The sequence below is a fragment of the Sciurus carolinensis genome, chromosome 2 (genome assembly GCF_902686445.1).
Source record: "Sciurus carolinensis chromosome 2, mSciCar1.2, whole genome shotgun sequence".
Lineage (NCBI taxonomy): Eukaryota > Metazoa > Chordata > Mammalia > Rodentia > Sciuridae > Sciurus > Sciurus carolinensis.
In genome coordinates, this window is record NC_062214.1 from 194,392,879 (window position 1) to 194,420,669 (window position 27,791).

At 53.6% G+C, this 27,791-nt stretch overlaps 1 protein-coding gene across 5 annotated transcripts in view; it reads right to left on the reverse strand.

Moving 5' to 3' along the window:
• Bcl11b (BCL11 transcription factor B) overlaps window positions 1-27,791 on the reverse strand; it is a 91,867-nt gene that overhangs the window by 36,241 nt on the left and 27,835 nt on the right. For 2 of the 5 annotated variants that reach the window (XM_047542138.1, XM_047542137.1), the window contains exon 3: window positions 16,959-17,171. The exons of the other annotated variants lie outside the window; for them this stretch is intronic. In XM_047542138.1, coding sequence (XP_047398094.1) covers window positions 16,959-17,171 — 213 coding nt within the window. The remainder of the gene's footprint in view (window positions 1-16,958; window positions 17,172-27,791) is intronic. 5 annotated transcript variants of the gene reach the window in all.

Here is a 27,791-nt window from a genome sequence, read left to right on the forward strand (position 1 = left end):
CTCCCCTTAAGGGCTGCAGAAATGGAGGCAGGTAGTGTCCCCTCCCACCAGCCCCTCAGAGCAAAGTCCTGCCGGGACAGAAATGTGGTTGCAACTCCTGGGTGAGCAGTGGCTGCCCGCCTATCATCCTGAAGCAACCAGGAGGAAGAGAGGCTGCAGTCACCAAGTGATGTCTGCCGTGCAGGAGGGAGGCGGAGGCGTGCGCGCCCTTCTGCCCGGTCACGCCCGACCCTCACTCACCTCGGCAGCCTATTCCTTCCAGGAGACACTAACAAAGCCTCGGAAGAAGGACTGTGGAAAACAGCAAGGTTGGAGAGCTGCTCCAAAAGAACGGCCAAAACCAGGGAGGGTAGGAGGAAGTGCCCAGATGCCCTGAATCCCTGGGCTCCGCCAGCACACGGTAAACAGGAGGCCGGCCCGCACGCAGAAGGGCTTGCCCGGCAGGTCTTCTCCAGGGAGGAAGCACAGTGGCTATTTCTGTCCTCCCAGAGGGCCGCCAGCCCCTTCTGGTTCCAGCCCCTTTGCTCTGGGTCTGAACCGGCTCCCAAAGGAGACCAAGCAACTCAGGCCTGAGGACTGAGGAACCAACCGCATGAGGTCGGGCCCCGTGAAGATTCTCCCTGCTAGGTGTGGACAGCCCCTGCGGAAAGAGACAGAGCCTAGCAAAATCGAGAGGCCAGCTTAGGGCTGGGGTTCCCCACGGGGGGACAAGGATGTCCCCAGGGCTGGTCCAGACAAACACTGCAGCCACACAGAGCAGCTGACAGTGGCCTAATAGGGGCAGGGGTGACACGCCACCCCTCCAGAATCCAGGGCCTCTGCACCTGTGCCGTGCCAAGGAGCCCAAGGTGGGGCCCAGCCTCCAAACCCATCTCAGCTCAGACACACGGCACCAGGTGCTGCAGACCCAGGGTCACGTGGACAAGACCCTTCCCCACCTGCAGTGGTCATTATTGTGATAACCAGGGCAGTAACAACCCACCTTGCTGAGGCCTCCCAGGCGCCACCCGTGCCAGGTAAGGAGCAAGTGAGAACAGCCTCCCAGCTAAGGAGGGGAAGAGCTGGCTCGAGCCCAGGACTCTCCAACACCCCATCAGGCCTCTGCCCGCTGGCTCTGCCTCAGGACTCACTGAGGGCAGCAGAGGCGCATCCCCACCCTGGGGAACTGTGCGAGCCTGCAGCTGGACCCAACGGTGCCCAGGCCAGGCACACCTGGGAGTCGCTTCTGCCCTGAATCCCTCGCCGTGCCCTTTGCTGCTCTGTCCCCATCTCAGAGCATCACAGCAGCTGGTCAGAGCACCTCCTCAGGTGGAGGGGGCCGTGCCCTCAACACACGCACATGCGCCTACACACAAATGAACATGCACGTGAACAGTGTGCACACTCATGTGCACACACATACATTTGCATGCGTGTGCACATGACCATATTTCTGCCCGTGCTTGAACACAGGTGTGCACGGCACATGCTTACATACACATGCCTGCATGTGTTCGCGTGTATACACACACGCCCCTCCTCTGGCCACCTAGCCCATCATCCCTTACTTCTTGGGGCTGCACCTTTTCTCTCCGATACAAGTGCATGACCTTGACCCGCTGGCCCATTTCCTACCCAGAGGGAAACACTCCTACCCTCCGCAGGCCCCCACCACTGGGTCCTCCATTCTAAATCTTTGTTTATTTTATGGGAAATTTAATGAGTAAACAAATGGCTTTACCAGCCTGTGTTTCTCATCATCTTCACAAGCTTTTTCTTCTTACTCATAAAAAGAGGAAACTTCAACTTAATACAAGTAAATGAACTTGAACTCCTGCCCATCCCCACTCCCCCACACATCCCAAAAGAGAAGCATTAGTTCCAAACTCAGAAACCACACTCGGTATCCCATTCCAAAGCGGAAGGCTTCCCCCACCCCAGCAGCTGACGTCCCCTCCCCCTCCCCCTCCCACACATCCTCTGTGTCCCTGGAGATGCCTCAGACCCCAGGACCCACCCTCCCACCCAGGGTTCACCTGAGCAGCAGGGGGGGCTGCAGTGACTTGCTGAATAAGGAGAAACGAAAGCAAAAGGGACCCCAAATCTCCAAAAAAATCAAATCATGTACCCAGAGCCAGAGAGATGCAATTCAGGGTCAGTCGGTCAGCTGCGCTGGGTACAGCTCCAGGCCTGTTTCTCGAATGTGCAAACCCGCAGTTTCCCCTGAGCCTGACCCAGCAGGCAGCCTACAGTGAAGGAAACAGGTCCCAGGATGCATCTGCCCCAGGGTCTCTGCCACGCTGGGCTTCTGCTGTCACCCAGGCTCAGGGACAGCCTCCTGAGGGTCAGACCTTGTCCTGAGCATATGGGGACAAATCAAGACCCAAACTAGCCCACTGCCTGGAGTCACGATGGAGAGGTACAGGGACCCATGCAGGAGGGTAGAGGTGACGCTGACGTCAGCCCCAGGATCAGTGAAGACTTCCCAAAGGACATCCTCATCCCCAGGACCTGAATCTGGAGCAGGAAGTTGGCCTGCCCACGGACCAAGCCCTGCAGGGACAATGGTCAAAGACCCAACTGAGGGAGGCAGATCCCAGGTCCACTGGGCTCCCCAACCTCCTCCACCTGCTTTTCCCCAAAGCAGGAAGTCTCTGAGTCCATCCTCAGGCTCCAGGGACACTTCCCTGCCTAGGTCCCTGTCCTGATCATTATAATACCACCTAAGCTGCAGACCAAGTCACTGAGGGAACAAAGGCGAGCCTGTCTCCACCCTCACTCACACAGGGACCCCAGATTCTGTAGCAGAGCCAAGCTCAGAGCAGGGGATCCCCACTCATCTGCTTAGAATTCACGTGTGCAGCCAGACACCAAACATTTCCAACAAGACATGGATCACTTGCAACAGTTAGGTGCCGAGACCGGGCAGAGGGGACCCAACGAACCCCAAGCACACTGCCTGAAGCACCGAACAGAAGCCCCGCCCAGGTGTAACGGCAGAGGAAAGGACGTCCCTGAACTTGCCCCTTTTGGGTGCACAAAGCCCCAACTGCAGTCCATGGCAGAGGCCGCGATACCAAGCGCCCGGTGGATCATTCAGTAAGGCAGTATAATTGAAAGGATTAACATGAATGCGATGTTTCCCTTCCAAAAATTCGAGGAACGCCGACACAACTCTCATCTGGGCTGGTATGACTCATGTTTTTAATAGAAGAACTTAATTTTCAGTTGTGAGGAATCTGGGCTCAGGGAAACATTGTCTAAGAAATGATCATTTTACTCCACGGACAACAGGAAAAGCCACCACCTCAAAAGTAAAAATGAAGGTTCCCCAACCAGTGCCTGGTCTTGCAGGCAGTGTCATGAGCCACAGGGTGTGTCCCTCATCAGCCAGAACAGAGTGCAGGATTCCAGGGGAAAGGCACGAGCTCTGAGGTCAGCCAGACAGGTCCTGGTTCCGCGTGCTGGCCTGGCACAAGCATCATGCCCTCTCTGGGCACACAGGCATAGCTGGGGGGTGGGGGGACACTTTCTCCTGATCCCGGAAGGCCCCAGGTGATGCAGCTCCTGCTGCCAGCTGGGGAGGGCCAGGCTCCATATCCTGAACCTGCAGTGCTCCAGCGGGGCTGGCTGGAGAGGGAACAGGGCCCAGGAGACTGAGCCCCAGGTCTTCTGCTCCTCTCTTCTGCCAAGGCTGTGCTCAAACCTGGCAGAGGCAGGTGGAACCTGGGCTCAGGAGTCCCCACTTATCAGCTGCCTAATGGGCAGAGATAACTTTACCTGCCTGGGTTACCTACCGGGGAGATAAAATGTCACAGGTGCACCCCCACCCCCACCCCACCGCCTGTCCCCTAGCTCATCCTGCAGAGATCCTGCCTCCCAGGGCCTTCTAGCCCACCTCTTCCCACACAGGGCTCCAAAGAATGGGAGTAAAAACGAAACCCTGGGCCCAGGCTGCCTGCAAGCCCCGGACCTGGCAAGACACAATTTTTCTGCCTCTTGCTCTTATTTACACAGGCCCCCAGCAGGTCCCAGGCACTGAGCTTCTAGCCTCCTGAAGCGGGGAGGGATCTTGGGTGTCGTCAAGCGGCAAGGCAGCAAGTGCTGGCTGGACCCTGCAGGACCCAGGGAAGACCATCACGTGCCTGAGAGCTGAGAGGGAGTTTCCCTATTGATCCTACAGGACGAAGAGGCTCCAGATACCTGTTTCCTGGAGTCTCCTGAGCCCTGGGGCCCATTCACGGAGGCCTCCAATGCGACCTGTCCCCAGTACAGCCCCTACCACCCCCAGCCCCCACCCTGCAATTAAGAACAAATATCCAAAGTCCCCCTCCCTCATTCTCCCCTCCCCTGCCCCGGCCAAGGGAGAGGCACTAATTTATAAGTTGCAGATAATGTCACCCACCATTCATCCAAATGTGTCACTAACATCCCATTAGACTGTAATTATTTTTTAATTAAAACTAAGAAAACTGGCATGCCTGAGCCGACTTTATGCATCTGTTATGGGTTAAAATAGCTTTTAAAAAATGTTTCAGAGACCGCAGTCTATTGTGGCCGCGGCCTCTGCCAAAGGAAACGCAAGCTTGCTTATTTTCTCCGTGGGGCGCAACAGTGCCTGTGTGTCGGCACAGAATCGGCTGGCCGTGAAAAGAATTCTAAATAAAACACAAACATGGAATTTGGCAACGCCACAGAAGCAAGCTTAAGACTAATTCCAGCAAGCGGACGACTCTCACATAGTAAGTCTGGCTCCAGCGTAAATGAAACCAGGCACTGTAAAATACCGAGGCCAGTCGGAGCTGCAACTTAAAGAGACAGGACGCGGATTCCAGGTATCAAAGCTTATTAAGCCGGCTCGCCCGGCTCCATAAATCCATAGGTTATTAGCTGTTTGCGCTCAGCCAATCCCTTCGTAAAGAGATGTATATTAAGGGAGAGGAGGGAGAGCGGAAGAGAAGAGCGACAAATGAAAACCACCACTTTGCACTTGACTTTTAGTGCAGCGGTTCTGGAAAAACTGTGTTCATTATCTCAATTACAGGAGAAAGACCCTCCGAGACCTCAGTATGCAAGTCCCAAACAAGGGAGAAGGCGAGGGAGCAGCAGCCGTGAGGCGGGAGGTAAGAGCGGCAGGGTAAGGATGGATGTGGCCCCGGAAGCCAAGGCTGTCCGGAGGCAGGAGGTGGCAACAGGGAGGGGCCTCGCGCATGCTGGACCACACCTCCGCCCAGCACAGCAATGACCATGACCGTGAAGGTGGCGATTATGGTTGAAATGACAGTAAAAGCCTAAGAGTAGGACCTTCCACCATCCAGAGACCAGCTGCTGCCTAAGGCAGTCCAAGCTAACAAGGAGGGGTTCTCAGGATAAAGCAAGGAGGGCCCTGGAACCTTCCACCCCCACCTCCTGACAACACCACCTTCCCCACAGAATGGAGGTGAGGACGTCCAGACGCAGCCCACAGCAGAAGCCACCGGTCCCCTTGTCATTGCTACCCATCCCACTGGCTGGCACCATCCTCGCTTCACAGATGAGAAAACCAAGGCTCCTTAACCCAGGTCACCTGTCCAAGGCCAAAAGGCTCATCAATATCACAGCAGGGAGGGGACTAGCCACCTACGTCCACAGTGCTCACACACCTCCTGGGCTGGTCACACACTGGACCAGGACTGGGAACCATGGGCTCCCCCAAAATTGAGGTGCAGTGGGGGTTCAGTGTCCCCAAGAAGTTATCAAGAAGGGGATTCCTCTCCAGAAAGAGACTCTCCCCAAAGGCTTCAGCAGGCCTCAGTGCTGAAATATGGGCACACCACAATCCTGGAAAAATCGCCAGGTTGGGACACTAATCAAAAGTGGACACCCAGCAGCAGGCAGTGGTAGGAGGGACCCACCAGGTGCTGAGGGTTCCCCCTCGACACCACATGAGGAACACACACACACACACATACCAGCATAAGTACACACAGACACGCACATATGCATACACACAAATCTGTGTCCATGTGCATACATGCACAGGCACATACACACAAACACACACGAGCACCCGCTTCCCCCGCCACAAATGCACACGCATACAGTTGAACACACGGGGCCTTTTATTATGGGGTCTGCCAGGCCTGAGGACCCTGGCAGAGGGAATGGGAAAAGTCAGGGAGAAAATTACAAGAGGCAATGGTTGGCTCTACACAAAAATGCCAAGGACTGCTTCCCTCGAGTCCTGGTTATTCCTTGCAGGTCTGCTCAGACCCAGATCATCCTGGGGTGGCTGGTCAGGTCAGCCTCACCCCCAGGGAACCACCCACCCCTGCCCAGAGCTGGCCTGCTACCACCCTCCCAACGTTACCAGCTACCTGCCCAGGTGTGGCCAGGACATCCCAGGCCACCAGCATGGCGCCTGCTCATCACACAGACACTCAGCAAACTGGGACCAAAGACTGGGCTCCCTCACCTTGGACCCTGCCACTGGCCACCCCCTTTCCACAGGCCTCTGATGAGTTCTGTCACCCAACATGGTGACATCACCACACACCGGTGGGCTCTGGGCTGCTCTGCCTGAGATGAGGCACAACGTCTTAGAAGATGCAGGCTAAAAATACCCCAGCTTCTCAGAGCCAGTTTACAAAAATAATTGTTTTCTTAAAAAAAAAGATAGATTATAGGCAAGTATGGGTCCAGCTATTTTTAGCTTCTATTCAACTCTGCTAATTTTTCTCATAACAATCATTTTTTAAACCATCCCCCTCTCTTGTTCCTAACTGCACTCTCACTTGGCATAGGGGCAGGGCCGGGGCCCAGATGTGACCACACAGCCTTCCGTAACCCGTGGAGTTTGAAAGCTGGTCAAAAGTGCCAGGCGTCTGAGACTCACCACGTTCCTCAGCAAAAAGGAACACATGGCCACATGGCCACCTTTTCAGAGCCGACTGCAGGTTCCACACAAGAGGCCTCTGGGGGAGGCCCCACAGAGCCCTGAACCTGTCCCAGACCACAGGCGTTCCAGAGGAGACCCAAGACCCAACTGGGGTTCCTGGCCTGGAGGGGCCTGTGAGCCAGCAATGGTGCCTGCAGAGCTGACTGGTGGCCCCTGAGACCATATGTGCACAACTGAATCAGTGGACCTGTGAATGTGGCCTTATTACAAAAGGGGCCTTCGCAGCTCTAATTAGGTTAAAGATTAAATCATCCTGGATTTCTAGGTGGGTCCTAAGTCAGGGACAGTTCACTTCATCATGCAGAAGAGAAGATGGCAGGTGACCATGAAGGCAGGGATGGGGGCCACGTGGTCACCAGCCAAGCACATCTGCCACCAGCCACTGGATGCAAATAGGAAGGACCCTCCCCTAAGGTTCTGAAGGGGGCCAACACTTTGAACTTGTGGCTCCTCCACTTGTGGACACGATTTGTGTCCATTTGCTCCAGGCAGGCCTGGGACCCTCGTACCGACTGGCAGAAATCACAGGCCCAAGCCATCATCCTCACGATGGCTTCACAACCACCTACTCCCATCTATGAAGGACCCAGGCCCACTCACCAGGAACCCCGCTCTCCAGTCCCCACCAGCACAGCCATGGAAGCAAGGCCAGCAGGAGGATTCCACTGAGATAGGGACAGCCCAGGAGGCTCAAAGGGGCAGAGCGTGCCTTGGGACGCCCAGCCCCAGGGGGCTCTGCTGCTAAATTCAGGGCTCCCTCTGCTAAGCCACTCCCTCAGATCGTCACCCTGAGGACACAGCAGAAAGGGCTGTGAAAATTGCCCATTGGAAGAATTTTCTTCCCCAAACTCTCAAGTTAGGCAAATGTTTAGCTGATTGCTAGAAACTTGTCCTGGGAGACAAGTCTGTCACGGGGGAGGCAGTACGTGTCACTGGGGTGAGGTGCTCAAAACGGCGTAGGAGGCAGCCCAGCCCGGGTCGGCGGGGCCTGGGTTCCAGTCCACACTCTCAGGCTTATTACCCTGAAGCTCAGTCCAGCTGTTGCCCACACCCTCGAGAGACCGTGTCCTTAGTTCTAAAATCCAACAATCAGAACTCTTGTGTGTTGTGGGGTGGGGGTGTCCCATGGAACAGCCATTGTGGGAAACAGTTTGGCTGGTCCTCAAAAAAGGAAACAGAATCCCCATATGATCCAGCAATCATACTGACGAGCATGAACCCAAAAGATCCAAAGAGCGCGGCCTCAGAGAGACATTCGCACACACACACCCGAGGAGCACTGTTCACCGCACGCCCCAGGTGGCCGCGAATGGAGAAGAAGATGCGATCCATCCACAGCAGGGAGTAGGATCCGGCCTCCCATGGGAAGGAACTCTTGTCACCTGCTGCCACATGGCTGGCTTTGAGGACACTACACTGGGTGAAATGAGCCCGTCACGGAAGGACAAATGCCATGTGCTTCCCCGGAGCAGCGGCTTTCATAGAAACAGGAAGTCATGTGGAAGAGGCCAGGGGCTGGGGAGGGAAGGGCAGAGCTGGTGGCTGAGGGGACAGAGTTCTGTTCGGGAGGGGTGGTGGCGAGAGTTGGGTAACAACTGCAGTGCGCCGAAGGCCCCTCACTGCACCCTGAAACTCCTCTGTACATTCTACACCGTGAAAGAAGCACTCCCAGGATGCTTTGTGAGGATGGCGGGACTCGGTGGAAGCGCTGCCTATTCAGTCTGCGGCACAAAGTGGGTCCTCCGTCACCAGGTCCTTTCCTGACTGAATCAAGGATACACGAGCTGGTTAATAAAACACAAGGAAATTCAGAGCAAAAGAACTCGAGTCAGAAAGAACTGGCTAAATACAGCAGCACCGAGAGCAGACAGGTGCCCCTCCCGGGACGGGGGAGGAGCAGGCCTCGCCCGCCTCGCCTCCTATTAACAAAGGCAATAATTAAAAATGTCCAGTTTTATGAAAAGATTCCAACTGCCCCTGTTCCTGCAGACAGCGACTCCGTTTTTGCATTAACCTCCGTGGAGAAGTTCCGCGCCCTCTGACCCTCTCTGTTGAAATCATAAAATGCAGCATTCTTATTACCCAGGGCTTGGCCGGCTCTGTGGCAGTTCAGTGATTCACTGGCTCAAGCCTCTCCCTCGGCCGCTCCCACACACCTGCCAGGTGAAGTCCAGCAGCAGGGGCAGCAGGCCCTGGGTCGCGACCCGAGTTCTGCTGTCTGCAGCTGCACCACACTGAGCAAGTCCCGACATCTTTGGGACAACAGTCTCCTCACCAGCAAGTGGCTAGTGGAAGAGGCCGCCCCCGAAAAGAGAGCTGCAAAGAAGCCCAAGTTCAGAGCTGAGAAGGCCCCTGCCCAGGCCCAGCACAGAGTGGGGCCGTAGAAACGGCCCGGCTATGACCTGGTGGCTCATTACTAAGTGCAAGAAGGACCCCGATGGGAGAGGAAATCAAGGCTGACACTTCGCCTGCCTCTGACACACGCCAAGGTCGCCGCCACCCGCTCTCAGCCATTATTAAATGAAGTCCACGTAGGTGGCCACAGTGAGGGTCAGGCTATGATCCTTCTAAGTTCTAATGGGGTCTGCGGAGCCCCACAGAGGGGCCCCTGCCCACCCTAGGTTTTTCCTGCCGCTTTGTAGATGACATTGGCCCTTCTTGATTATGTTTGGATAAACTCTATTTCATGGTTAGGACTATTTGGATTTGATTGTGAAATATGCACAGCACACAGCCCCTCCACTCCTACCCTGCCCTCCGGGTTTGCAAAGTCAAGGACATACTGTTCCCCTCACCAAAAACACACAAAGAACACCTCAAGCTTCTTCAGGACATAGCCTGCTCCTCCCAGGTGCACGGAAGCTGATTCCACGTGACAGGGGTTGGGTTCTCCGTGGAGAATGCGGCTGAGGACCTTCTCAGTCTTTCCTTTCTCTCACAGATGTAGACCTGCCCTTTGCTGGGTCTCCTGACCCTTCCAGTAAGAGATCCTGGACCAGGATGCCTGCCACTGACCACACCGGACCAGAAGACACTCCCCCTACCCCAGCCTCACCTTCCAGCGCAGTAAAACCCAGTGGTCTCCTGGAGCCTCCAGCTCCCTCCCATAAGCTTGGTCCATGTGTTTATTCTTTTTAGATAGAGAAAGGCACCAGGGAGCAAGTGTCTCACATCACGGCACGAGAAGGCCTCCCCGCTCTGGGTCCCTGTAGGGCAAGTGCCCGGCAAAGACCCCTCTCACTCGCTTCTGCATCCCCCTCTTCTAGCCAGGGGTCACGCACAGGCATGACCCGTGAAATGAAGGAAGACCTTGTATCCTTCCAGGATGTTCTAGCAAGATCTGGTTTCCCACCGGCCAGTTCCACTTCTATTGTCCACGTCCACGTGGCCACTGCAGTCCCCGGGAAGTGGGAAGGGACAGCCAGGAGCACACTGAGGTTGAGCAGACCTGAGTCTCAATCTCAGTTCTGCCCTTTGTGTGCTATGTGACCTCAAGTAGGTTTTCTGGCCTCTCTGAGCCCAGTGTCCTCATGGGCAAAGTAGGGAGCTGTCCCTTCTTAGGGGCAGAAAGAGAATAGAATGTTGTGTCCATGGCAGTAAAGGTACATAGTAGGTTCTTTAGGAAATAGCAGCAAGCCCTAGGAACACTGATAATAATGGACCTTCCTCCCCTGCTAAGAAAGCGCAGACAAGGGACTCAGAGTTGACAAGCTAGTCGTCATCGGGAGCAGGTCCCCGAGGTCACCGTATGGCCCTGCTTCTCCACAGTGCAGGCTGCTCCCTCCTAGCCCCCTGCTTGCCCTCTGCCTCTGCTTCACCCACGTGTGGGAACGGCTGAGGCCACAGCCCATGGTTTCTTTTCAGAGCACCTCCCAACGGAGGGATGATGAGCAGGCACTTCTGGTGTCCCCATTGTGCAGGTGAGAAAACTGAGGTTTGGAGATGGCAAGTGGCCAGCTGGGGGTCACATATCCACACCCACTCACTCTGAGAACCAAGCCCAAGGAAGGACCCATGCCTGGAGCGTCCCTGCTAACCCGAACGCACAACGACCCTAACACAAACACTTCCACGCCACGGAGCAAGGACACGGGCAGCCAGCCACCAAGGCACAAGCACGGACCCACGGAGGAACATCCCACAGCAGACAGAGGGCTGAGGTCCCGGGGCCACACAGGGGGCTCCTCAGTGTAAAGACTCCACCTGCCGCCACACCTGCTCGCAGGCTGCACAAGGAGTCTGGAGGTGAGGTGGAAATCGGTTTTTAAGCAGCTTCCCCTGGTGACGATTTCCTGTTGTGTTCAGTGTGAACTCAAGAGGGACAGTATGGCCTGCTGGGTGGAGCCTGAGGGACCTAGGTCCGAGTCAGCCCTGCCACCCACCTCCTGTGGCATCTTCCCCACTGTCTGCCTCAGTTCCCCCATCTATCCAGTGAAGGGACTGGATGAGGTGACCTCGCCTGATGCTGGAATGCTTAAGACTGCAGCCTCGGGTCACCCGGGTTGAACCCATTTCTGGCCAGGCAGCTGCCCAGGGAGAGCAACACCCAGGCTCCTCTGCCACGTTCCAATTCCCTGCCAGGGAGCAGCGGCTGCTGCGCTCCGAGGTCCCTAGTGCCAGGCCAGTGCTGGTTCTCCACAGCCACTAACTGCTTGAAAGCACTGCATCCAGCGCTGCATTAAAAATTAATTACACATGCTATTTTATTGCCAGTGCATAATGTAATGAGCACCAGCTGTGCTAAACAGCCAAACTCCTTTTTAAGACAGCTATAAAAAAAAAAAAAAGAAAAAAAAGGAAGAAAGATAGAAAGAAACTGCACTTCCAAATGCCTCTCCCGTCAGAGCAGAAAAACAGCAACATCTTGTATGGATTTGAACAGAACTCTCTGATTGAGCTCCGCCCGCAGAACGACGTAAGGGCCAGCTCAGAGGCTGCGACAGCGGGGCTGCTCCGGGTGATGGCTAGGACCTTTCATCTAAGGACAGTCACCCCACAGGAGCCCCACCTCCAACTGGGCAGCCACACAGTCCTTCGGCCGGCCTCACTCCCAGGCTGCTTTGGCCCCTGGAGGTGCGATTTTCCAGCAACACTGGATGGGGGACTTGTCTGGAGTCCACTAAAGCCCTGCCACCCTCGGCCACCTACAGGCCCTGGAGAATGGGCTTCCTGCAGCTCTCCATGGCGCATCCAGGCACTTCCTCCAGTGGCCGAAGGTGGCGCCTGGTTGCCAGGCAGGCGGTGGAGGACAGCCTCTCAGCGGAGCATCCCAAGAGGACACACAGGCCAGCGCGGAATCCAGGAACTGGCAGGAAGGAATCGCCGGGGACGCAGTGAATGCTGGGTCCTGAGTGCTGGGAGCAGCAGCCCCTGGACAAAGCAGGCACATGAGGTGTGCAGATGACTCTAAATTTGTAATAACTCCCCAAAAGCCCTTTTTATCCTAGAAGCCAACCCCGCTGATGCTGGAATCTGGAAGACCTTGACTGCCCCTTTGCAAAGGGGGCCCGTCCCACAGCACGTTCCTCCACCACCCCGGAAGGAGGTCCATCCACACACCTCCTTCACTCACAGCTCTCCGCTTCTTCACCCCGCACTCACCCCTCCCTCCGGAGTCCCAAGGAGGGCCCTAACACCTATGCAGCCCTGCCATGCATCAGCGGGGGCTTGGGGAGGCTGCCGTCTGTCCGTCCGCATCGCTGTGGGGCTGCACACCAATCCTCCACTGTTAATCAAACCCAGTCCAGAAAGCAACTCCAGCTTGCTTCTTGTTCTGGTATGAACTGTGCAGCGCACAGACCATATCATTAACATAAAACTTCCAGAAATAAGGCCACTTTCCAGACAGGCTGTATTAATTGCATCAGGCCTCTGCAGCAAGGGTGGTCTAATCCACGGCCTCCCATTGGACGGCTCCAGTTATAAAACCGACACAGAAGGAACGCTGGGATATAATTGAAGGAGGAGAAAACGATAGATTCTACTGTTCAACCCTACTATTTACTTACAGGTATTCTTTTATCTTTATTGTCCCTTTAACCCATGCCAAGAAACCCCAGACTAGTTAAATAACACAGCAAGCACAATTTCAGTAGAAAAGTAAATTGAATTTAACTTTACAAGATTGCCCTGTGATTTCAGCATATACTAATGACTGCAACTGACTCCCTCTATTAAATCCAAACACTTCCACTTCCCCGAGCCGGGATCCTGTGTGTTCTTGCACGAGACCTTGAACTTCTCCAAGCACATGTATTAATCACTGTGGCTGATGACCATTTGCAGCCTTTAAATATTCAATGAAGTGTCTGCGTTCTGCTTCCACCTCGTAATGCTGGTGCATGATCTGAGGCGGCCAAGAGGCTCGATACCTTTAGGTGTGAAGCCAGGCATGCAGCTTGAGAGGACATCCACACAATGCCAGGCACCCAGCACTGCCAAGGTAGGAAACCCTTGTGCTCCAGCATGGACCCCAGCTCCTGTAGGGTCCGCTCAGCACCTGGCCTATGAAACCTCACGCAATCCTAGGATCAACCTAGGGAGCTACTCTACCCCCAATTTACAGATGGGGAAATGGAGGAAAAGAGAGGGACAATGACCCATCTGAGGCCACACAGATCACACTGCACCCCCTGGCAATCTGATATACCCTGAGGACCACCTTCCACTCACAGAAACCTCAGAACAGAGAAGTGCTGGGGGCAGGAGGAAGCCCAGTGGTTTTCAGTTGCCTCCTGAGTATCCCGGCCTGTCCTGGAACCCCACCAAGCCCATGCGGCCCCCAGTGATCTGCTTCAGAGATCAACATGAAAAGCCTCATTTTCAAATGTTACACACATGTGCGCGACATACATATACATGTCAGTGTGCGTGTGTGTATATATATGTGTGTGTGTGTATATATATATATATATATATATATTTTTTTTTTTTTTTTCTTTTTAAACAGAAGAGGAAACCAAGGTTCAATGAGGAGCAATGACATCTTCAAGTCCATTGACCAGAAAGACTAAGGACCAGGGCCACAGGTGCCCTGCAGAGACTTCCTTTGGAATAATTCGGGGAAGGTGTTCATCAGGGCCTCAGCTCAGAGCCCCACATTACTTAAGCAGAGTCCAGAGGAAACAGGCCCTGAGTCCCTGCTCCCCACTGTGACCACCAGAAAGACGTCTGGGGTGGGGGCCCGGGAGGCGGAGCTTCTGGGATGCTGGGATGCAGGTGAACACATACCTGTGTGAGCTGCTCCCCAACAGAATCACCCCTTCTCTAAATAACCGCGAGTGCGGTCACGGCACACGATTAACCTGTGTGCCACACGGCCGCACAGGGGTTTTCCCTATTGATCTGAAGAGATGGGTTCAAGGCATCCTGATCCTAAGAGGGATGAAACAAGGTGAGGACAGCAGCCCGCTCCACCGTCACAGCGGGCTGCTTCCTCCTAACGGGTGCCGCGAGTTTAACGACTCCATTCCAGCTACTCATTAAACAGGCACTAAAAACACTTACGCAAACAGCCCAGTGCCAGGGACAGAAACTACAAAGGGACAAGACCCACTGGAATGGGGTATTTTCAGATATTGAAAATTGATCGGAAAATATGATGGTCCACTCTGGTGCAGGCTAATAGGTCAGGATCAAATGAGGAACAAGAGAAGCACTGGGTATGGGGAAAAAGGGTTGGAAAGAGCAGGCTCCTCAGGAGCGGCTCCCGGAAAGGTCCAGGGGCTGTCCACTACAGTCCCTACCCCAGGAACAGGCCTCACCCTTGCCTGCTCCCCTCCCCAAGCATGGCCACAGCCCTGGAAGCTCCGAAGCCCTAAAATCCCGAATTCGCCCAGGCCACAGAAGAGGCAGGTGCTGCATAAGGGCACCTTCCTCACTGCCCGGTCTCCCACCTTCCAGTCACCCTTACTTTGGGTTCCATCCCACGCCTCTTCTCCCCAGCAGACTGCAAGCTGCAGGCGGGCAAGGAGCACGTGGCGAGTTGCCTCCATTTGCAGGGTGCCTACAAAGTAGGTGCCCAAGAAACAGCTTTTGGTTGAAGAATGAGTGAGCGCATGCAAGCAAGAGACCTCGATATCTCCCAGGTTCTTCCATAAAGCAGGAAAATGAAGTCTGAGCCTGCTGCGAGGACTGAACACATGCACACGCCTGGCGGAAGGCAGCATCCGCACGCCTAAGACACACTCGGCCCTTATCAGGCGCCAGGCAGAGTGTGAGGACAGACTGGTGGCAGGGTTTATGGGGTCAAGGCCATGCGAACCCGCAGAGGCAGAGGCAGTGTGGCTCCACGGGAAGAGAGGTGGTCTGCTCAGGAGGCCTCCCAGGGGCAAATCCCAGTTCTGCAGCCTCAGCCCAGCCGCACACCTCCCGGTCTGTGCCCCTGCCCCCATTTGCACAACAGGACGGCAATGGCTCTGCCTGGCACTCCACAAGACTGCCAGCAGAACCCAGCCCCGTCAGGGAGGTGCCAGTCCCCTGGCTAACTCTCCTTCACTCTGGCAGCTCCTAAGGAGGGCCAGAGTCAACAGAGGGTTAAGCAAACTCGGGTGCGCCTCTGGCGAGGAGATCGTGTTTCTACATGCAGAACTTGACCGAGTCCAGTCGTAAACACTCAGGCTGATCTTTGATAGCGCGGCCCCCCGAGGGGCTGCAGGGCTGCTGCACTAATTACAGGAAGCCACGAGAGCGGGGCAACCACCCAGACAGAGCAGAACAGACAACCCTCGCTCAGCAAAGGGTCCTCCACAGACTCACAGAGCAGACAACCAAGCCAGAACAGGAGCCCCAACCAGACTGGGGACCAGGCAGCCCCGGACAGGGAGCCAGCTTCTTTACCAGCAGTTCCAACACCTTCCTGGGTGATTTTGATCTTTGCTTTGGGCATTTAAGGCACAAGCCCAATAAGAAACCAGAACGCCCCCTTGGAAGCCAGATCCTATGACGTCAACACCTGTCATAGTGGGGTGGTACTGAAGGCTGCAGGCCACCCCACCAACAGGAAGGCTTGGAGCAGAGGCTAGCCATGGACTTTGCAGAGCTACGGCTCCAACAAAGATTGTCTTTTGGGGCAGTGTCAATGAAAAGCAAAACCTGCTCAATACCAAGCCTTCCTTCGACAACTTGAGTCAAGAGAAAGCCTGCAGTGTGCCTGGTGACAGGGCGGCAACAAGCTGAATCTGCCCCAGCTCTGCGCCACCCTCTCCTTTCTAGCTGCCACGGAAGCCAGGCCACAGCCACTGCCACGTGAGTCTGTGTCAGCATCCTGGCTCAAACAGCCACCAGGCCCCGTCTGGAGGACGCAGTGAGCGCCCTCTGCCCGTGAACTCCTGGGGACCCCTGGCCACAGGAGCTTGGGTTTTCTCTGGGGAGAGAGTCGGGGGAGGCAGAGGCTGTGTGTCGCCACGCTGCCCCTGCCTGCCCTTCTGCACAATGGGCTGCCACACGGCCTCCCAGGAGAGCGGGTACAAACACAGATGTGAAGGTCTGAGGTCCGCCCAGGGCCAGGTCCTGTCCCGCCCCACCCCCCAAATGTTTCCCTCCCTCCCGTGGCCACAGCTTTTTAAAAAAGGCTCCTTTTGAGCAGCATTTTTTTTTTCCCTCTAAGTTAATGGGCAACACATTGTCCCAAAGAGAAACTCAGCATTTTGGATGGCTCCAGCGATGCGCACAGCCGACCGGGAATCTCCGGGCCTTGTCAGGGCGGCGGGGGGTAGGGGTACAGAGGCAAGGGCAGAAGGAAACCTCAGATGTTAAGCGTTATCCAATTAAGCTTTAGCTAAACAGCCCAAAGAGATGAAATTTGGAGGCTGGGAAGTGCATTCTGGGAGTTGGGGGGGTGGAGGTACCTCCTGACCCATGGGGACCAGGCATGGGTTCACAGCTCTGTGGACATCCTCACCACTTCCCCTAGCACCCCCAAAAATGGCTTTTGGGTTGAGGGTTGCACATCCTCCCTGGGTCCCACCTTGGGTCCCCTGCTCTGCCCAGGCACACCCCGCCATCCCCGGGAGCCCGCCCCCCATCGCGGCGGCCTCGTTACCTGACAACTGACACTGGCATCCAAAGGGAGCCTCCGTCTGACCCTCACCCTGAGTCCCGTCACCCGAGACCGGGCGTGCGCTGCAGCAGGGCAGCGGGAAGCAGGGCGGGAGAGCGCCCAGGGCGCGCAGAGGTGGAGTGATCACGGATGTGTGAGGGTGGGAGGAGGCAGCTATGGGGGCCATCGCTGGCAGCTGGGCAGGCCTGCACGGCCCTGGAGAAAAAACAATAGAAAAGACGGTCAGTCGGGCCCTGGACTGCACAAGGGGCTCGGGGCGTGGGAGGGGCCCGGGGCACAGGGCCACAGACAGCCTTCAAGGGCGGGAGGCCCCTGGGGTGCCGGGCCCTGCAGGGAGGATGACCAGGGCACAGGCAGGGGAGGGGGCCAGGGAAGTGGGCAGGGGGCACTGGAGAGAGTCATATCCACAGCTGCCAGGTATAGGGGCTGAGACCCCCACTTCTGGGGGCCTTATGTAGGGCAGGGTACATAGGGACTGTCAGGGCCCCCTCCCAGGGAAGACCCTTCCAGCAAAGGTCTTCTGTAGCAAACTGGAGCAGGCTCCAATGGGGGATTTCTTCCCCCAAATCTGGGCCATCCCTCTGGAAGAGCTGGGAAGCTCAGAGCCACCACCATTTGACACCAGAACGGGCTCTTTGGACAGGTCTGGTCTTCTCAAGTCCACCTCCGAGGGTCTGGGCGCTGGTAAGCGGCCTGCCTGGCTAATGACCAGCTGGGGCCTCTCTCCAGTCCCCCACAAGCAGCACCCATGCCCCGGTCACTTTCAGAGGCTTTTTTGACTCCCTCCTCCCTCCACCCCCAGGAAGACCTTGCAGGGACCAGAGCCTCTTCATGTCTCAGCCCTGGCTTGGGAGTCCTTGCTCCCCCCACTTGCCACCCCCAGTGTCTGATGGCAACAGCAACTACGAGGGCCAGGCTAGGGCCCGCCTCGCCTCCGCCCAGCCCCACGGCTCGCCCAGGCTGCCGGCAAGGCCTGCGTTTGATTTGGCCGTTTATCTTACACGGCTAAGAGACCACCAGGGCAAAACATTTGTGTGAAGCCCTTGCCAAAACCACAAGTGAAGAAGCCCAAATTCCCTGGGTAAATAATTGAGCAGGGAAGCATCAGAGAGACAAAAAGAAAGCATCAACGAGATGACGGGCAGCTGAGCCCTGCCGGCTCCGCCAGAGAGGCCACAGCACCTCACCTCCCAGCACAGGTCTGCAAGGGGGGATCGGCCCACTCCACGGCCACCATGTGGATTCCCCATCCCAGGGAGAGCCACTGGGCTCAGCGAACCCACTGCAAGCCAGGAACCTGTCTGTCTCCATGTGACTGAGCCTTCTAATATGCCATGGCGGGCATGGACTTAGGGCACCCATTGCACAGAGCAGAAAACTGAGGCCATGGCCCAGAAATCCACCGATCCCAGCAGCCGGCCCCAGCAAACCCTGCTGCCTGGCTCTAAAACCAGAGCTCTTCCTCTGCATGCCCATTTCCCTAAAATGTGAATCCAGCATCAGGGTCATCGGGGCATTTGAGAAGAACCCCAGTTTGAATCTTGGGGGCTGTGAATATGCTTTGCCAAAGGACACACGAAGCTCGTGCCAACACTGCTCAGACCCATGAAGACTTTGCACTAGGCTAGCCCAAGCACCCGGATGTTGCAGAGCTGGTCACAGCCCCAGAATGGCATGGCCAAGGACCCCTGAGCATTTCCAGCCCCAGAGGTTGATAGGAAGGCCATGCCCCAGATTTAGTGTAGGCACTGAAAAAGGTCTGCATGTGAGGCCAGTGTCACCTGCCTCCTTCCAGAAGTCTGCCCTGGACAGCACTTGCCTGAACCCCGAGCCCAGAACTGAACATTGTACTTCTGACCCTATCCACTACAGGCCTCGAATCCCTACATGGACCCTCCCTCGGACCACTGGGGGCTCTGGACCCTCTGTAGCCCTGACCGTGGCTTTGTGCTAAGTATACCCTCACCACCTTGTTCAGAAGGTGGGAATAGGGGGGCCTGGGGCTTGGGAAGCTCCGGTCCTGAGTCCAGTTGTATTTCCAGAGCCTGGCCATGTCCTGCCTCCCCCTTCGGCTGCAGATGGGGTAGAGGGACCAGAGTACCTGGGATCCTGAGAGCAAGGACTATGTGAGGCAGGGAAGCCTGAGAGTCCCTGGCCTCAATCTGGCCTTCACTGGATGGAAAAGGCCAAGTCCAGACTCTGGCTCCTGGGGTCTGAGCAAGATGGCCACATAGCCAGCAGTATTTACCGTGTGAGCAGCACCTCACAGCCTGGAGTCGGCCGTCCCTCTGATGGGCAGAAGGGCCGAGGAGCAGGAAAGAAAGGGCGACAGTGGGCTAGACCAGAGTCTCATCAGGGCAGGCCACAGGCCATGACACACAGAGCTCTGCACCCTCAGGGCCTCAGTAGGAATGCTGACCATGCTGAAGTCCCCTGCTTTAGGGGTGGCACGACAGAGGCAAAGCAAGGGGCTGCAGGGCAAGGGCCTCTGGGACTCTTAGGGCACCCTCTGCCCGCAGGAGGACGTCCCTGGGGGCAGCTTACACAGCAGCTCTGCCCACAGGTGGGATTCAAGAAGCCCCTTCTGCGGCTACAGAAGTCAAGTGACGAAAAATCATCCATCACATGATTCCATGGGTAGGAAACATCCAGAACAGGCAAATGGAGACACAAAGTCCTGGTTGCCAGGGGCTAGGGGCTAATGGGTGCAGGGTTTCTGTGTAGGAGTATAAATTAGATTATCTGGAATCAGACAGTGGTAACGGCTGCACAGCACTGTAAATATGATCAAAACCACTGCCAGTACAAAATGGTAAATTCTACACTTAATGAATCTTAAAAACAATCAAAGGTGAGACATTGTCTCTAGGTCTCAGTACCTGTCCCAGGCCACCTCGCAGGCCCACCTTTCCACAGGGAGGGGTGTTTGCCTTTAAAAGTGCAGCCAGAAAATCTAGGGTGTGGGTAAAGAGTACCTGAGACCTGATGGCAGTCTGAGCATCCAGGCAGACACAGGGGAAGCCAGGGAGCCCAGAGGCAGCCTGGGTTCAAATTCTTCCTCTGCCATTTCCTGGCCATGTGACCTAAGGTGGTCACTTTCTCAGAGCCTCAGCTTCCTTGCTTTGAAAAGGTCAGGACAACACCAGTCAGAGTTAGACATCTGGTAAACCTGATCACCATCCTTAGTGACCACTAAATGTTCAGACTCCTTCCATTATTTTCCATTTTGGAACTTTCCCCACTCCTAAGGGTGCTTCTCACAGCACTGGTGCTGCCCGGTGGAGGGAGCCCTGAAAGACCTGCAAGTCACTCTTTTGAAAAGAAAGCTTTCAGGGCTGGAGGTGTGGCTCAGTGGTAGAGGGCCTGCCCAGCAAACTGGAAGCCCTGGAGTCCATCCCCAGCATTACGAGAGTAAATAAAAATGTAAAATGCTTTCTTTTGCAGTCTACGGGTTCCCCTTTGGAATCGAACAGACCCCCACGCACCAAGAGATGCCATGCCACCATCTCAGTTTTATGTGGCTTATAAATAAAAATTGTGGTTGGCTTGAATTTTACCGTGGAAGTTCACTTGCATTAGGGAAAAACAAATAAAGGATTAATACCTAAGTTATCTCAAGCTAGCCCAGAGCCTTCTTATGGGGTAGCGGATCCCACTCTCACAAAAGAAGAAACTGAGGCTGGGGAAGGCTGCAGAAGGTGCCCAGGCACCCTGGTAGGAGGGCCAGAAACTGCCGCTCCGCTCTCTGCACCTTGTACAAAGAGGTACTCCCAAAGAGTCTCCCTAAAATGCTTCAGAAGCTCCAGCACCAGGCGCGAGCTCATTTCAATGCCTTCCCGGCCCGAAGCGTTCCGAGGGGTCCGCAGCCCACCTCCCTCCCGGGGCCCTGCAGATGCTCCGCTCCAAGCCTCACACATGCGCACTGGCAGCGACACGCCCACCGCGAGCGTGCAGACACAAAACGCCTGGAAACGCCCCAGCCCGGCGAGCCGGGAGCCAGCCCTGCCCAGCGCCGCGTCCCGGGGCGGCCGCTCCCGGATGGCAGGACTGCAGATGCCGCGTCCCCAGCCAGAGAGGTGGCCCGGAATACACTGCGCGGGAGAGGTCTATTTTTCTCCCTACTGGTGCCTTTCGACGGAAACATTTTTTTAAGGCGAGAACTCCTACTGATAGTGCAGAAATGAGTCATAGATCAGGGAAGGAGACAGACAGGGAGCCAGGCATGTGAGCGAGGGACACTGGCGAGGGAACCTGACAGTCCCCGCGCCCCCTCCCCCATGCCAAGACATTAATTCTCACAAGTCGGAGAAAATTACTATGCATGAATGCAAAAAGCATGATCAGGAGTAATTAACATGGCTTCATATGCAAATTTTATTAATGCAGAAGTACAAAGTCATTATGCAAATGAAACTTACGTCAACTCTCTTGACAAATATTCATCTCTGAGGCTCAAGTTTCTCCCTTTTTATTTATTTATTTAATTTTCTCTCTCCTCCCTCCCCCTTTTTTCCTTCTTTTTTTTTGGGGGGGGGTGGTGCAGGAGGACGTGGGGAGGGAGGAGGCGCTGGTGGCCGCTAAGGCGGCAGCAAGCCACAGGACTGTTTGACAAGTTTGCAAAGTTGTTTTTCAACCAGAGAAATTTATTCTTGCATTGTTGATTTTTTTTTTTTTTTTTTTTTTTTTTTTTTTTTTTTTGGTGTGGTTGTTGGCAGGTACAAGACAGCTCATAGAAGGAGAAATTTAAAAAAAAAAAAAAAAAAAAAAAAAAAGCTCTGGGCAGCAGGCAGCCAATCAAAACGCCAGAGCCTGTAATGAGGGCGATTGATGGCTGTTTGGCTTTTACTGCAGGGTAATGAACTAGAATCCAGTCTGAGGAGGGGGGAAAATATGAATATTCATGAGACTGTGCTCCTGCCTTTGATGATTAAAGAAATTTTTAATATTCAAATAAGCGCTTGCCAAGTGATTAACAAAGAACAAGCACGCAGAAATATGGAAATGGGAACCGGGAAAGATTTGAGAGGCGAACATACTGTGTGGAAAGGCAGCCCCAAATTTCATGAACAAGATAGGCAGATAACCCAGTTCACACGCAGGCAAATAAAAACATTTCTTTCTGATCACTTAAATATTTTGCCAGCTACTTTGTCTTAAAGATGATAAAAATGCTGTGTATTAAGGGGGGAGGGAGAAATAACACGAAGGCAAATACACTGCTCATATTTAAGAATCATTATCCCGATGCTAGCCCGCCTCCTCCCACCTCGAAGGGAAATTAGGATTCTTTTTCCGGTTTGCTAGAGAGAGAAGATGGAGGTGAAACCGGCTCAGTCGTAACCCATGCCGAGATGCAGGTCTGCCTACTTCGGTACCGTGTTCTGGGGGTTCAGCCTGGAGTGGCACTGCCATGACATAACTTGTGGTCATTCATCACCCCTAGCCAGGTCCAGAGGCCCAGAGACTAGGGTGGGTAGTGAAGTCTAGAGAGCTGTGTGTAACCACTGGTGTCCACAATCTGGAGATCTCCAGGCCTCCTCAGACTCAGACCCTGCTCTAAGCACAGAAAGAAAGTCGGAGTCAGGAAAGCCCAGGCTCGTCTTGAGGGGTTGAAAGGACTCAGACCTTCAGCACAGGCCAGGCCTGGGCATTTTTAGGTCCGAAAATAGGATGTCCCTAGCCATCACTAAGGGGAAGTGCCTCCACAGATCCTGCAGCCTCCATTAGCTGTCTGTTAAGGCCTCGAGCTCATATTGTAACAGCTCCACCATGGGTTCACACTGAAGCACATAATAACAGTATTAGCTGGTAAAATGATCCCACAGTTAAAATACATCTAATTAGCAGCCGATGACATCCATTTTGGCAATTTCCTATTCGAAAGAAGTGGAGTGCCACCTTAAATGAGACAGGCCCGGGGGTCTCACCCGACAGGACCCGACCTTCCCATCACTTATGTCTCTCTCCCTCTCTTTTTTTTTTTTTGGTGGGAGGGAGAGGGGTGGTGGGTGGAGGAGAAGCCCAGACAGCACGAATAGAGAACAATTCTAAGGAACTTTCTTTGTTGCTCAGTTTCAGACCTACACAAGTCTGGGGGTGGGGGCACTCAAAAAAGTAAATTTCTCTGCTCCATAGGTAGGATTATCCCAAGATGTAGGAATCAGCAAAAGACTGGAACTTGGTTTCATTTCATGGTAATATATATATATATATATTATATATATATAATTAATATATATAATATATATATTAATATATTGTTATATATATTATATACATATTAATATATATATAATCATCATCATCATCCTCAGACACAGAAGGAACAGTCAATCCCATGAACACCCACAACTCCAGGACAGGTCTCCAAGACAGGAGCAGAGGGTAAGTGGGTGTGTGCACCACCCAGTTCACTGCCCCACAGCAAGTGGGGGACCTAGAAATCCTACACAGGAAGCCAGGGGTCCCCAAGTCCTAGCTCTCACCTCCAGATTCTCATTCTAAGTCAAACACTACTGTTTTGTCTGAGTGCCAAGTGGCTGTCCCGGGTCTCCAGTCCCTCACTATCAGAGATTTGGTGTGGGGATGAATGTGGAAGTGTCCTTTGGAAGGACAACAAAAAGTAAGTGAAGCCTCACAGGAGTTTGCACAGCTGTGTTTACAGAGGTCCTTCAGGGTCATCACATGGAAGACATAAAAACACAGTTCAAACCCATGTTCAGCCTCTACAGACTGAAGGACAGAAACCTTATAGGTGGCTGGAAAGGGTGGGAACTTGGATGCAAGTGAAAGAGCCCCACGAACTTCACCAACAGTCAGCCCAGCGGGACTCGCAGAGGGCCACTGCCAGTGCTGGGCAGCAGGTCGTGGCCTCCAGGAGCATACAACTGCTCAACTCTGGGCTTGAGGCCACCTCTCCCTCCACTTCCCAAATGACCACCTGAGACACCGCCACACCGGCAGCCCTGGGCGGACACCTGGATGTCTTCTGGCACCTGCCATGAGAAGATCTGGCCACCCAAGAGCGGCAAGAAGCAGGTCTCTTGGACAGGAAGCCAGGTGGCCTCCTCTGAGCTCCTCCCTCCTCCAGCACTGCTGAAATCTGTCGCAGTGAATCACCACTTAAACTATTTTCACTTCCCAACATGCTGCCCAGTTAGTGCATCCCAGAAAGGAGACAGGAGAGGCAAAGACAGATCATGCCCCTCAGAACAATACCAAAACCTGTTTTCCTCCTTCCTCCGGGGTTTGGAAAGGGAGCCGTCCGCCTGGGCAGCTGCATCTTGCAATTAGAAGCAGGCGAGCAGCCACGCCCCTTTCCCGGGTCCAGAAGCACCTGCTTCAATGACTGCCAACCCCAATTTCCTCAAGATGCAAGCTGCTGAAATCCTCTGAGGCAGCAGATCCCCTTTCTGCACCCTAAGCCAAGAAATGGTGAGGTCGTATGGCCATGGCCCTTCCAAAAGCCCCCCCCCCAAGGGACAGAGCAGAGGAAATTCCAGGTGTTGCTGGGGAGGACGGGTGCTCCCGCATCATCTATGCAGAACCACTCAGGGTAAGGCAGAGGAAGTGACCAGCTATTTGGGGCTCACCTTCCAACCCCCAAACAGGAACCTGCAGGGAGGAATCTTGCAGCTTGGATTCTCTCCTGGGGAACACCCTGCAGCTCTCTGAACCGCTGGAATGCAAATAAACTATAGCCATGCTGAGGCCTGTGCATTACTTCTTCGGGAAGCACACAGAAGAAAGAACAGGACTGCTCTGGGGTGACCCTGGCAGGCAGGGTCCACCAATCCAGGGCCTGTGATCCTGGAAGTGGTAAGCCTGGGGACAACATAAGGTGAGGCCATGTGTTTGAGGAGTTAAAAAATGTGCGCATGCACAGCTATAATATACAGAGAGATTACACATACACATGCACACACACACAAACACATCTACATCAGCAACATGGACATGTGGAAATATCTGCATGCATCGCCTGAAGTCAGTCTGGAGGGGCCAAAGACAAAACTGGGGTGGATAGATTCTCTGAATCTACCCAGTACCTAGCAGAGGAATTTCCCCTTCTTCCCCTGATTTAGGCCTTCTGGTCAGAAGCTGGGCGGCTGCTTCATTCAACCTTTATTTAACAGCTCCTGCCCTCAGATAAAACTCATCCGAGAGCCTTCATGAATTTTACCTCCAGCTGTGTCCGGAGCAACCACCGGTGTGCCACATGTATTTGCAAGAAGCATGCCTGGGCGAAGAGCACAATCTACAAACTGAACGTAAACGAGTAAACGCTGGCTACATTCTAAGCATGAAGGATTTGGGACTTGAGATCAGAACCCCATACCCCTTTCTCAAATGGAGCTTAGAGACCAGACTCCAGACAAGCTTGCCAGGCATCTCTCAGATGTGTCCCCACGTTTCCCTTATTTAGAGCTGGAGGAAAAATCCACAGTGAAGACAGAAGTCACATGTCACACGAGGGAAATAAACCAGGAAATGAATCTTCAGATTCCATGCCAACAATGAGTTTTCATCTAAGGACACCTTTCGCTTTCCCGCCAGTAGCCACTGTGCCTGATGGGAATAACCTGGAAACACGAGCCCGGCTCTGCTCAAAATCTGGTCCTTCATAAAACAGGTCTTAAAACAGTGTGCTCCGGAAGTCATTGTGGTTCCAAGGTCCCACAAACTCTGACACTGGCTTTTGCTCAAGTACCACCACGAAGAAGGCAAGAGAATAAATAGAAGGGGGAAGGAAGTCGGGACTGCGAGAATCCCGGGGAATTAAGAATGAAAATATCGCAGTACAGCCAATAAAAATAACATAAAGGAAACAGAGTGCCCAACAAGGACGCTGCTGAGTGACCTGGGCAGCCAGGACAGAGGACTGAGGGCGCAGGTGCAGATGCAGTCGTGGGCTTTAGGAATGCATAAAATCCTACCTGAGCAGGAAGGGGCTTGGCAACCATGGGGCCAGCGGGGTTTCTTGTTTTAGATAGAATAGAAATGAACTTGGTTAATAGAAAGTTGGAAGAAAGAAAGAAAAAAATGGAACTGAAATTGTAAACATAAGGATGCTGCTAGTCTAAATGCACATTTTGTCTTTACTTGCATTTACCAGTCAGAAGCAATTGATCTCCACTATTGTAATAAAAATAATCTAGCTCTCCCCGGAATTTTGTTAATGATTGAGCCTTTTTTCCCCCCCATTTCATTTCTTTTTACCTTTTCCTAATGGACACGTAGAATACTGAGGCCCGACGCTCTGCATCACGTAAGAACAAAATCTTTCTATGGCCTCTTTCTGTTTCTAAGCCAAGTCTGAAATGTCACTGACTAAAAAATTGTACAGGCCTGTAATTACTTTCAACCAAGTAGTTCCTTTAACTGAGTTTTCTGTATGTAGATGGCATTTAATATACATATTATGAGCCTTCTTTTCAGCACGGTAGCATTTGACGGCAAAAAATCACGAATTTCTTTCTCAGGGCGCAGCCTGACAGCCGCCCCTTCTTACTTATTTTTTGACGTGAAATCCATTTTCATCTTCTAACACACCAGAGGTGACGTGCAGTGTGTGCACAACAAAATTTGTAAAAATTAACACTTCGCGGGATTAATTTAATAAAGATTGTTAGCACATTAACACTGGTAACATTGCTCCTTACGATTCAATCTAGCCCGGCTCGCCACGCGGCTGTAACAGGGGTTTACGTTCTGCTGAGGTTTATACCGCTATTTAATGTAATTAAAGAAACCGGCAGCGCCGTCCTCAATGGAAATATCATTTCTATTGCAGAGTATTCCCCTTAGAAATTGGGGGAAATCATGGCCCGCTGACTTTGATTTTGTTGTATTTTTTTTCCTTGGCTGTCTTTGAAACCAAGCTGAGGAGCTGGACCTCAGACAGAAGCCTGCACAGCTCACCTCCCTCCAGGAGTCCCAGTGTTTACTTGGCATTTACTTGTTTTTGAAATTCTTTTTAATTTTTTTTTTTTAAATCTGCAAGTCTATATTTGGCTGTAATTACCCAGGAAGTCCTCTGGCCGGCCAACAGCATCCCACCATGAAAACGACTTCTCAATGTTCCCCCCCGTAAATGTCGTGGAAGGAGCTCAGAGGAAGGGGGGTCACCGTCGCTGATCTTATGCACAAACAGTGACAGAGCAGCCAGGATCCCCACAAGCTCCCATCCCAGATCAGGGCGAGATTCTCAACTGCAACCTCAGAGGAAGAACGCAGCGAGTCCTGCTCAGAACCCCCTCAGAAACTAGGCAGACACAAAACCAAACAGGAAAAAAAAAAGAATCCTTGCATAACATCACCAAAATGGCACAGAAAATGAAGTCCTGGGGCTGAAATGAAGGAAACCTGACTCAGCTCTCCAGGCCCAGAGCAGCCTCTCCGCCTCCAGCGGCCAAGTACACACAGAACCGAGACCTTTCTTCTCTCACCCTGCTCTCTACAAGCCCCTGAGCGGCAGGGGTGACTAGGTAGCTTTCTTCCCCCTCCCCTAAGGGCTTTTTAATACCCTTATTCTACATCCTAATTTCTTTGGAGAAAAAAAAAATCAGTGTCACTAAAAAAACGTCACTCTGTTTTGCAAAATCCAGCAGCTTCCTTGGCAGCAAGAAAGGCTGGCTGGCATTATCCCCTCATTTGACAAAACTACTATTTCTGGGCATGTGCTCAAAAACAGGTAGGAAGCAAATGCTGAGAAATAAGGAAGTAGAAACGGCCAACAGATTTTTCACTACCGAGAACGCCAAGCGTAAACATGATTTATTTAGCTGTGTTTAACGTGCCTGTCCCCCACTCAGC